The sequence below is a fragment of the Miniopterus natalensis genome, chromosome 13 (assembly GCF_054644295.1).
Source record: "Miniopterus natalensis isolate mMinNat1 chromosome 13, mMinNat1.hap1, whole genome shotgun sequence".
In the NCBI taxonomy this organism is placed as follows: Eukaryota; Metazoa; Chordata; class Mammalia; order Chiroptera; family Miniopteridae; genus Miniopterus; species Miniopterus natalensis.
This window is the reverse complement of record NC_142093.1, coordinates 7,305,808-7,317,382: the sequence shown is the minus strand read 5'-3', so window position 1 is coordinate 7,317,382 and position 11,575 is coordinate 7,305,808. Positions and strand designations below refer to the sequence as shown.

Here is an 11,575-nt window from a genome sequence, read left to right as displayed (position 1 = left end):
GCATGGCCCAAAGCTCACACACATTTTCATAAGGACCCCTGGGCCGCAGTAACAACTGTTAAAAAGGCCTAAAACACACCGAAGGAACTCAGACTCCAACCCTCACCTCGCTCCGGGAGCTCCCTGCGCCCCCAAAGCCCAAGGGGAGGTTTAAATGCTCTGAGAACGAGTTCGTGGTTTCATTTGCCCGAAGGCGCCAACCCACCAGCTGCAGTTAATGACTTTTCCCTTCAACCAAGCTGGGGCGCCCGGGCGCTGGGGCGCCCAAAATACCCGACCGCTGCACGGGCGCCCTTCCCCCTCAATGGCCGCCGACACCTCCCGCGAGCTTCACAGCGACCGTCGGCGTGCGGCGCGTGGACCGAACCCGCCGGGACGCAGGGCGCCCGAGGCTTCGGGGCCGCGCGCTGAGGGTCGGCGACCCGGCCCCAAGGGTGAGCGAAAAAGACCCGACGCCGCAGTGGCAGCTTTGGCTCCCGCCCCGTCGACGGCGCCGATCCCCCGCCCAACGTCCGCGCAGGCGCACGACGCCCCCCGGCCCACACCGGAAGTGTCCCCAGGCGCCCCGGATGCGACCGGTTGCCAGGGCGACGGGAGCTTCCAACGGCCGCTGGTACCCGCCGTAGGCTACTGGGTTTCCAGTTGCGCGCCCGGGCGGCCGCGGCCGTCCCCTCGGGCCCCCGGGATGTTCTTTTACCTGAGCAAGAGAGTGAGTTCCCTGGGGGGGGCGCCCTCGCTCCCCCGCCCCCGCACCTGCCCGCCTCTGCCCAGACCCCGGCTTCTCCATCGCTCCTCCCGCGGGGCCCAGCACCGGACCCCCGGCCGCCGTCCCGGAGCCCCAGACAGCCCGCGGCGGCGCCGGCAGCCTCCGCCCGCGCCTCTGCCACGCTGGCCGCGGGCTGCGCTCTTTCGCGGGGCCGCCGCACGGATCAGGGCGCGTTTCCCCGTCTCTCCCTCACCTGTTGCTGAGCCAGGCGGCTTCAGTTCTTTGGCCCGTCGCGGGCCGCCGGGGCCGAAAAAAATAGTTCCAAAAAGCGCAGCCTAAGTGTGTGTGTGTGTGTGTGGAGAGGGAATGTGGCCCGATGGTGCGGGGCGGATTTATGCCCGCGTGCCCCGCGCACCCCTTCAAACTCCGGCGGGCGGCTCCGCCCGGGCTGCCCCCGGCGCCCTTCCCTGCCTCGGTGCGCGCTGCTGTTTCCCACAGGGCAGGGCCCGCGACGACGCCCCTTTTCCAAACGCCTCTCGCCGCCAGGCTGACCGTTTCTTTTTCGTCTTGGGGGGTCTCCTGCAGCCCCCCGCCCCCCTCCCCCGTCCCCTGCAGCCTCGCTTCCCGCCTCCCCGGTGAGAAGCGCTGAGCGGCCGTGGTTGCCTTTCAGATCGCCATTCCCAACAACGTGAGGCTGAGATGCATCTCGTGGAACAAGGACCAGGGCTTCATCGCGTGCGGCGGCGAGGACGGGCTGCTGAAAGTCCTGAAGTTAGAGACCCAGACAGGTGGGCGAACGCGGGCGAGCCCAGGCGCCCGAGCCGGGTGGAAAACGGGCTCGAGGCCTGCTCGTGGTGTTGGCAGGATGCGAGTTTAATTTTTTTTTGGAAAGGTGGTGGTGGTGGTGGTGGTGGTGGTGGTGGGGGGAGCGCACACAAAACCCCAAACATTTTGTGGTGTTTTTTTCCTAGAGTATTTTTTTTTTTTTAAATATATCTTTATTGATCTCAGAGAGAGGAAAGGAGAGGGAGAGAGAGAGAGAAACATCAATGATGAGAGAGTCATTGATCGGCTGCCTCCTGCACGCCCCCGACGGGGGATCGAGCCCGCAACCCGGGCATGTGCCCTGACCGGGAATCGAACCCTGGTCGCCTGGATCCTAGGTCGATGCTCAACCGCTGAGCCACACCCGGCCGGGCTTGTAGAGTATTTTTGTAGTAAAGTCCAGAGAATATTGAAAGTAAACGTCAGATGGCCGCTGAAGGTATTGATGGAAGGTGAAAAAGAATTTGGCTTCTGATGTTTAGTAATGTATTAATCTCTTAATATTTTAGTTTTCTTAACTGTCTTAAAAGGATAGAAAATTCCTCTCTGTTATGTTTCTCAGCTATATATATATATATGTATATGTATACATGTATGTATAGTATATATACTTTTAAAATCTTGCTTTACGTATGCAGCAAGTTTTAGTTCCATTAAGAAGTGCACTCGTGGCCCTGGCTGGGTGGCTCAGTTGGTTGGAGTGTTGTCCAGGTTCACCAAGGCTGAGGGTTCGACCCCCAGTCAGGGCACATACAGGGAACAACCAATGATAAGTGGAGCAACAAATCAGTGTTTCGCTCTCCCCTTTTCTCTCTTTCTCTCTCTCTAAAATATAAACATATCCTCAGGTGAGGATTAAAAAAAATGTGTACTCTTGTCCAAGAGAGCAACTGGATGATCCAGATAATCAGAACTAGTCATTTTGAAGGAACTCAGGTTTTTTCCCCCTGACATTGCTTTCAGAGTAAAGAATATTTTTTATAATATTTTAAGACACATGTTATCTGAAAGTAGAATTTTTAGCATCAACTTTTATAATTTCCATTTTTAAGATTTTCATAAATTTGTATTTTTAAATGAGAGTTTTAAAAGGCTATATTCTACATGTAACAATTGGATTTTCTAAGTGAAGATTAATGTACTGAAATGATGTATTTTAATATTGTATGTACTATCTTAGTATGATTAGTAATCAAGGAGAACAGATAACTTAAATAAAAAAGCAGTCAAAGGCTTTCATTGCACTTCGGATAAAATCTAAAATTTTTATCATTTCCTACGAAGACTTCATAATGTTTCCTGTGCGTATCACTCCTGCCTCATTTGCGTCATTCTACCCTAGTTCACCTAGGCCGCCTTTCAGTTTTCCAAAGGTTTTACCCCTGGCTCCCCCCGGGGGCCTTTGCACTGGGGTTTCCCAGCCTGGAATACTCCCTTTTTCCTATCTTGCTTGGCTGGCTCGAGTTTATCCCTCAGTCTCAGCTTAAATATCCTTTGTTCAGAAAGTTGACCCTGACCTCCCTCTCTCTAATCTAAACCCCCCTCTGTTGCTATCTCTCATTATGCCTTTATTTCTCTAGTTTTTACATATATATACATTTATATTGATATATTTATGTGGGTGTGTATTTAATATTATATCCCCTCAGTAGACTACAGGTTCTCTGAGGGGAGAGGCCTTAGCTACTTTGTTCATCATTTTATATCCAGAACCTCCCACAGTGCATAGCACAGTGTAAATATTCAATAGATATTTGCTGAATGAATGAATTCAAGATTCTGCAAAATCTAGTAAAAACCAGTTTCCAAAGTCTTTGCTTTTTGATCTCTCTTAAGCTTTAGATTTTTCAATCTATATGTCATAAATACTTCTATTTGTGATCTTTTGGGAAGGAATAAGTAGTAATAATACTTACTAATTATTTAATATACCGAGTAAACAACATTCTTGTATACATTTTGCTTTAGTTTGCCAGAATAATACCTTTCAGGGGTGTATGTATTATTGTCCATGTTTCCACCATGAGAAAAATAGAATGAGGCATACTTAAAAAAATATTCCTAATATCATCCAGGAATAGGATCTCCTTTCAAAAAAAGCAAGAAATGTTGAAATCTTATAATCTGTCACTTTTATATATTTGCCATAGTAGTTTTTGATACTGTTTTTTTGTTTTTCTAGATGATGCGAAATTGAGGGGTCTTGCAGCTCCTAATAACCTCTCTATGAATCAGAATCTTGAAGGTCATAGTGGTAAGTCATGTAATTTTTAAACCATATTTCATTTTTAGGATGAAATGATCATTTAGAAACCATGTACTTAATGCAGAGTTGTCATCATTTCAATAATTGTAATATTTAAAGTAATCATTTCTATTGAGTCATAATACAACCTAGAGTCATTCAACAGTTTTTATATTACATGATTCAACAACATCCTCAATAAATCTGAAAAAAGGTAGCTTTTACTTTATATATGGACAGGAACCGTATTGATTGTAACATGCTCTTTAATGGTTGTTATAAAAATATGTATGAAATTAATTATAGGTTTTTTTGTAGCTTCTAAATTGTTTTATGTTTTTTTTTAGGTTGTGTTCAAGTTGTCACGTGGAATGAGCAGTATCAGAAGTTGACTACCAGTGATCAAAACGGGCTTATCATTGTTTGGATGTTTTATAAAGGTATGTTAGGAGAGTTTATTTAATCTTTCACAAATTGGAGTCTGGATTACAGTATTTGAATGGGGGAAATAACGTCTTTGAAATAGACCCCTTTTAACCAGTAGCAGGAGTTCATCCTGACTGCACAGGGGTGAGATTTCTGGATTTATTGCTCCTTTTGTTTCCCTTTAATTCATTTCCTTTGAACTATGACCTTGTATTAGGAAAGTGAATTAGGTAACTGTTGGTTATCTCCAAAATTAACTTAGACTCTTAGTAGAATAGTTTCTGTTGGAGGTAGCTCCTGTTTTTCCAGGTTTCCAATAAAAATTAGTGTCTGTGTGGTCAGTGACTGGAGTTAGGTCAGTAGATAAAAGGACATTTCTTAAGAAGTCAAAGGCAGTAATTCATTTCCTTTATTCAGTCAGTTAGTTAGCATCCTTTTCTTTCATGGATACGGATTGTATCTCAGCTCTGACTCCTGGCTCCCAATTTGTGCCTTTTGCCCATGAGAGGGTAAGAGAAGGATTAATTTAGGAGCATCACTATTCCCAAAAAGAACACAACAACTCATAATACATGTTCTCTTGAGGCCTGTGGTCATCATTTGTAAATGAAAAGGGTACCTTTGTTCACTTGTGTTGTTTTGAAAATGTTCAGGGTCTGCCATTTAAAAATTCTTAGTTAAAAAATATGCCATAGTACATGAACTTACTATTATTTTTAACATTTTTGTGTTTATGTATGTATGTGTAGGGAGTAGGATGTGAAAGTATGGGAGATTAGAGATTAGGATAAACCTTGTCTTTTCCTAAGGTAGGATCTCTGGGCCTTGGTCCTGACTCTGATAATACCTGGTTCTCACTTATTTCCAAATTATGTGATTATCTGGTTGTAGGCCAGAGTTCCCTACACCAAAATGTGGTAAAGCCTTTTAAAAAACAAAAACAAAGCAGACTTGTGATTTGCCTCACATTTGGTTTTACCTTGAGACAAGTCACATCTCACCCCAAACCTGTGCACAAGAATGTTTTTGCCATTGAGCATTAGTGATGTGATATCGCTGATGTGATACAAACTGTTTCAAATGTTTTTTGAGTAGGCTTAGAGTTTTTCCCTGCGATGTTTATATTTCACATGCTTATAATTAATAACTGGAGACTGTAGGCATGCATATAAAGTTACTGTGATTATTCTTTTTTTTCTTGGTTATTATCTGAAGTGTGTTGAAGTGGGAAAAGTGAAGCTTTGAGAAAAATCACTTGTTTTGGCCCTTCAAAAGCAAATGAAGTTTGATTTTTTTTTTTTTTTTAATTGACTGAAAGAAAGGAAGAAAGAGAGAGAGGAAAAAAAAGATGGGAATTGTCCTGGCCATTTTGGCTCAGTGGTTAGAGTGCCAGATGTCGGACTAAAGGGTCCCAGGTTTGATTCGGGTCAAGGGCACGTACCTTGGCTGCAGGCTCGATCCCCAGCCCTGGTCAGCGTGTGTGTTAGAGGCGACCAATCGATGTGTCTCTCTCACATCAATGTTTCTCTCTCTCTCTCTTTCTCTCTCTCTCTCTCCTTTCCACTCTCTCTGAAAAGCGATGGGAAAAAAAAAATCCTCGGGTGAGTATTAAAAAAAGAAGAAGATGGGAACTTATCGTGTTTTCCGTGATAATCTTTGAAGCAATTATTAGTCAAGGCCTACGTTAATTTTTCATTTTGTTTATGTTGGATATGAAGGTTTTATTGCTTAATGTCTCAGGTTGTAGAAAACTTTGCAGTTATTTATTTAGCCTTGTAGTCCATGGACTGTTTTCAAATCTTCAGTACCGTTTAATAGATAGGAGGTTTTGACTTGTAATTTTTTTCACTTGTGAAAATAGGCTCTTGGTATGAGGAAATGATCAACAATAGAAACAAATCCGTGGTTCGGAGCATGAGCTGGACTGCAGACGGACAGAAGATCTGCATTGTGTACGAAGACGGGGCTGTGATAGTCGGCTCCGTGGATGGTAATGCCTCTTGTCCCCAGAACTGAGATTGAGATTCAGTTGACATTTTTATCTTTAGAGGTTTAGACTCTATGTTAGTCTTCTCACAGAAAAATAAACATAAATGATGACATTCAAGAATCATTTATTTCTAAGTATATTCTAGTAAAAAAGTCTATTTAAAAAAAATTTCCTAGCCTGGCTGGCGTGGCTCAGTGGTTGAGCATCGACCTATGATCCAGGAGATTGCAGTTCGATTCCTGGTCCTGGCACATGCCTGGGTTGTGGGCTCGATCCCCAGCAGGAGACATGCAGGAGGCAGCCGATCAATATTTCTCTCTCATTGATGTTTCTATCTCTCTCTCTCTCTCTCTCTCCCTCCCTCTCTCTGAAATCAATAAAGATATATTAAAAAAAAATTTCCTATAGTTGCACTGAAAAAAAGTGAATTAAATTTTCAGGATTATTTTAAATATGTCTGCCTAATTATATATTTATCTTTACACTTGTTACATTATATTATAAATATATAGATTTTAATTTCAAAAAGTATAGAGATATATAATAATATCGTTATTTTTTTAGGTTGAGCTATAATTGACATATAACATTAGTTTCAGATTTACAACATAATGACTTGATATTTTATATATTGTGAAATGATCATTCAGTCATTTTTTAATAGACTTGAGCATGTCATTGTTACTGTGTTTTGTAGCCTTAAAAACTGTGCCTTTAATATTCTAGTTTATAGATAACACTTGGCTTCTGAAAGTCTGTACCTCTGTTTTAATAAGTCATTTTCTGATTTTTAAATTTATTTTTGTGTGTAGCTTTGTGTATTCCACAAATGTTCCTAAGAGCCTACAAAAATCACAGCTGTAGTTCTAGGCACTAGGTACAACAAAAAATTAGTCCAGATTTAGATCAGGAGAGATGGATAAGCAACCAAGCATTACAGTGCCTTGTGATAAGTGCTAAGACAGGGAAAATACAACAACATGCAGACGTATGAGGGATCAGGGAAGGCATTCTGGAGGAGGTCATATCTATGATGAGGCACCAGCCACAAGGAAGGTTGATATGTAGAATGTCGTGGGCCTAAGAAATAGCATTTGAGGAGGTCCAGAGGGTTTGAACTTAGCCATACTTGGAGTATTGAAAACATTTTGACAATCAGTATGATATAATAGTAGGGGGAAGAGTTGTATCTGATGAAATTAGCAAGAGTAGCAGAGGCCAGACCAAGAAGATTGTAAGTTAGAAAAGGAGTTTGGACTTATATCTAAGAGTATTGGGAACCCAATGAAAGGTTTTAAGAATGGGGACAATGTGATCAGATTTGTTCTCTAGAAACATCTCTGTACCTGTAATATGAGGAATGGAGAAAGGAAAGAAAGGGGCAGGTGTACCAATCAGGAAATGACTATGGTAATTTGGGTGAGAGATGATGGTGGATGATAGCCTGAGCTGGGAAGTAAGTAGACACGTTCTAGAGATACTTAGGAGGTAGGACAGATAAGACCTTATTACTGATTGGATTGGAGATGCGGGGATGGAAGGGTCTGGGGTGATATCCAGGTTTTTAGCTTTGGCAACTGGATGGATGGTGGTATCTTTCTTGAAATAAGGGATGTGGGAGAAAGACTGGTTTTGAACATGTTGACTTTGTCATGCCATAGGATATCCAAGTAAACATGTCAGGACTATAGTTAGACATACATGTCTGCATTTCAGAAATATCTGGCTGAAGGCATAATTTTGGGCATCGCCAGCATATGGATGGTAATTTAAACCATTGGAATAGATGACAAACCTAAGGGCCATCTGTGGACTAAGGACAAACATCATTTTGTGGATGGCAGAAATTTCCACAAGAGATTCTAAAAACTAGAAGTCTTGTAGATAAAGGAGTATACAGACTCATAGGAACAAGGAAGGAAGGAAGGAAGGGAGGGAGGGGTGGTCAAAGGAAAAGAAAAGAAAGAAAAGAAAAACGTTGGACTTAGCAACAGGCATTAGTGACCTTCATGAAGGCAGTTCCGTGAGGTTGCGGGCACAAGCCAGATTGCGCTGGGCTGAGGGCTGAGTGGGTGGTGAGCAAGTGGAGGCCACAGGCGTGGATAACTGTCAAGACGTCTGGCTGGGAAAGGAGTGGCAGAAGGGGTGGGAGCAAGAGGGGAATTGGGGTTTGAGGAAGTGGCTTTTGTTTTGCTCGTTTTTATTTGAGGTGGTGGTTATGAAGAGGAATAGATCTGAATATGTATAAATACTTATGAGAAAGAGCCTGGAAAGAGTTTAAAGAGAAAGAGAAAATGTGAATTGTCAGCAGAGGGAGATCTTTGCAAAGCTAGGCAGGGATTAGTCAGAGAATAGGTGGAGGGATTAGCCTTAGATGGGTGTCTGCTTGGGGACATACCTCTTCTTTTTTTTTTTTAAATCCTCACCCGAGGATATTTTTTCCTTGCTTTTCAGAGAGAGTGGAAGGGAGGAAGGGAGACAGAAACATGGATGTGAGAGAGACATGTTGATTGGTTGCCTCCCACACATGCCCCGACTGAGGCTGGGGATCTAGCCTGCAACTGAGGTACATGCCCTTGGCCAGAATCGAACCTGGGACCCTTCAGTCCACAGGCCGATGCTCTAACCATTGAGCCAAACCAGCCAGGGCGGGACATACCTTTTCTTTTGTATTAGGGGGCAGGGCAGAAGGGGTAAGTGTGGATTCAGGTACGTTCTGGATGTTTGAAAGTGGGAATAAAGGATTTCTTTTTTGAAAGCTCTTCTTTCCAAAGTAGAAGATGAATTCATCTACTCATTGGGGGTCAGGTCCTGGGTCAGGGTTTAGAAGAGAAAGTTGGAAACAGCTGCTTTCACGTTTCAGATGTTTACGAGGGTGTTTACTAAGTAGTACAGGTAGTAGTTACGTGACAAATGTTTCTTGACGGAATAAACTGAACAGACGTAGGAATGCTGTGACAGTGTGAGAGCTCTTTAGCGAAACAAAGATTTTTAGAGCAGTTGGTGGAGAATCATAACCTTGAACTTTTAGTGGAATAATTATGTTGTATGTTTTGTTTCAGGGAATCGCATTTGGGGAAAAGACCTGAAGGGTGTACAGTTGTGGCATGTAGCATGGTCCGCTGATGGTAAAGTCTTACTTTTTGGAATGGCAAATGGAGAAATACACATTTATGATAGTCAAGGGAACTTTATAGTAAGTATATACCCATATATTCATTAGTTGTATTTATATAATTTTATATGATTATTTTATATATCATTCATATATGTATACACATTTATTTATGATGGTTTGTGTAATCAAGAAAGCCTGGAAAGAAGGCAAAATGAATGGGCAGCATCTCAGGAAAGACTCTGGTTCTGTGAGATTTAGCTGTGCCGGGTCTGTTCATGTGGGCAGGTCTTGGTCAGGGCCAGGACCTTACACACATCCACTCGTTGGTGGAAGTGGTCCTAGCCAGCTTTTCTATGACACTTGGCTATTTTCACAGCACTGTTATGTACCTCTTGTCATTTGAGTCTCATAAAAACTCTGAGTGTTTTCCATCCTCATGTGGCAAATGGGAAAACTGAAACTCGGGTGAAGGGATTTGTCCAGGGTTGGTAAACCTGTAAGTGATGGAGATTGCATTTGAAACCAGACTTTTAAATCCTGTTTTCTGTGTTTTTTCTACAATACTCTATTCTTACTGATCTCTTTTAAAACATAGACTATTAACTAACCTGACTGATTTTATTAGATGAAAATGAAGCTGAACTGTTTGGTGAATGTCACTGGAGCAATCAGCATTGCAGGAATTCACTGGTACCATGGTACAGAGGGCTACGTGGAGCCCGACTGCCCCTGCCTGGCTGTTTGTTTCGACAATGGCAGGTGCCAAATAATGAGACACGAGAATGACCAAAGTATGTAATGTTTAATGTGGAGAGTTAAAAAAATATTTAAAAATTGTCCTTAAGCTGATAAAGTCCTCTAGGTGAAGTGTTTGGCCACAGTTGCCTCCTTTCCCTCTTTGACTAGATCCTGTTTTAATCGACACTAGCATGTACGTCGTAAGTATCCAGTGGAACCACACGGGCAGCGTGCTGGCCGTGGCAGGCTCCCAGAAGGCCGGCACTCCTGATAAAGAGGCCAACATCGTGCAGTTTTACACTCCATTTGGTGAGGTAAGTGCATGGGAGGTTTTGTCTTCTTTTCTTTCCATTTAAATGTACAACGAGTAAGGTAGGGGGAAAAGAACAGAGGAAAAGGTATAAACTTTTCACATTTTTTATACGGGACATTTTCAGTATAAATACCAGGTGTATCTTTGAATGATCCTCATTATAAATCTTCATAGTTGTGTTTTATCCTGGAATTTATTTTACTATCTGTACATTTAGAAAACCAGATGTTTCACGTAAGAATATCACCATGGAATATTTATTTAGAATATTTTCTCTGTGATCTGAATATGCATCTGTTTTCACAGCTGATTTTTGAGTCGTTTTTGGTGTAATTTAGTTGTTTCAGATTCATTTTTTGGATTTTTAGTGTGATAGATTAAATGTGCATAGATATTAAATATATGTATCTGCCTGTCCTTCCCCTAAACTTCTAATAGTTTTAATTTGTTGTGGAATAATCAATTATTGTAAGAAAACCTATCTTAATAATTAACCTTAGGTGATTCTACATGAAAAGATAAGCATTGTTTTCATAAATGCATATGCTCTCCTTCTCAACAGTATTATTACTAAATTTAATTTTCAAATAGGAGAGTGAATATATTGTGAATTTTAAAGCATTCAGAAAATGAGAACTTATCAGTAACTAAACTTAATACATTTTTTCTCTTTCCTTAGTTGTACATAAAATAAAGACGCATGTTTGATACTGAATTCTTTGGCTGTAGTTTGTAAATTTCTCCTATCATGTGTATGGTTTTCATTATAAAAATTCAAGGCAAATGACTTTGAAGGGAGTAGCAACCTTCCACAAAATAATTTTCATACCAGTTTTGATTCCTGTGAGGTGATTGGTGGTAATTTGTAGTTTATTTGAGATACTTTTGGTTAAATATAATTATTTTTTCAGTCTCTAGGAACTTTGAAGGTTGCTGGGAAGCAGATATCTGCGCTGTCTTGGGAAGGAGGTGGACTGAAGATCGCGCTAGCTGTTGATTATTTTATATATTTTGCAAATATTCGACCTGATTATAAGGTGAGTATTATGAGCAGTTTAAAAAAAAAAGCTCTTTTTTACTAAATAATTTTGTTATAGCTCAAAGTATAATATGTGTTTCTTGCATCTATTCACATGTTCATAGCCTGTTTGTTTTAGAAACCAGCTGAAAGGAGGCTTTTTAGTGTAAAGACCGTAGAACTAGTAAGCTTTTCC

General features: G+C 41.8%; 1 protein-coding gene across 2 annotated transcripts in view; it reads left to right on the top strand.

Annotated features, from left to right (window-relative positions):
* Positions 1–588: 588 nt before the first annotated feature.
* The window catches only part of WDR35 (WD repeat domain 35), a 38,691-nt gene continuing 27,704 nt past the window's right edge, over positions 589–11,575 (top strand). Inside the window, exons 1-9 of one of the 2 annotated variants that reach the window (XM_087823371.1) lie at positions 589–709; positions 1,377–1,494; positions 3,714–3,785; positions 4,124–4,216; positions 6,064–6,192; positions 9,255–9,388; positions 9,936–10,101; positions 10,217–10,362; positions 11,273–11,398. In XM_087823371.1, the coding sequence (XP_087679497.1) occupies positions 686–709; positions 1,377–1,494; positions 3,714–3,785; positions 4,124–4,216; positions 6,064–6,192; positions 9,255–9,388; positions 9,936–10,101; positions 10,217–10,362; positions 11,273–11,398 (1,008 nt within the window). In that variant the 5' untranslated portion in view covers positions 589–685. The remainder of the gene's footprint in view (positions 710–1,376; positions 1,495–3,713; positions 3,786–4,123; positions 4,217–6,063; positions 6,193–9,254; positions 9,389–9,935; positions 10,102–10,216; positions 10,363–11,272; positions 11,399–11,575) is intronic. The other variant, XM_087823372.1, reaches the window with a different exon arrangement.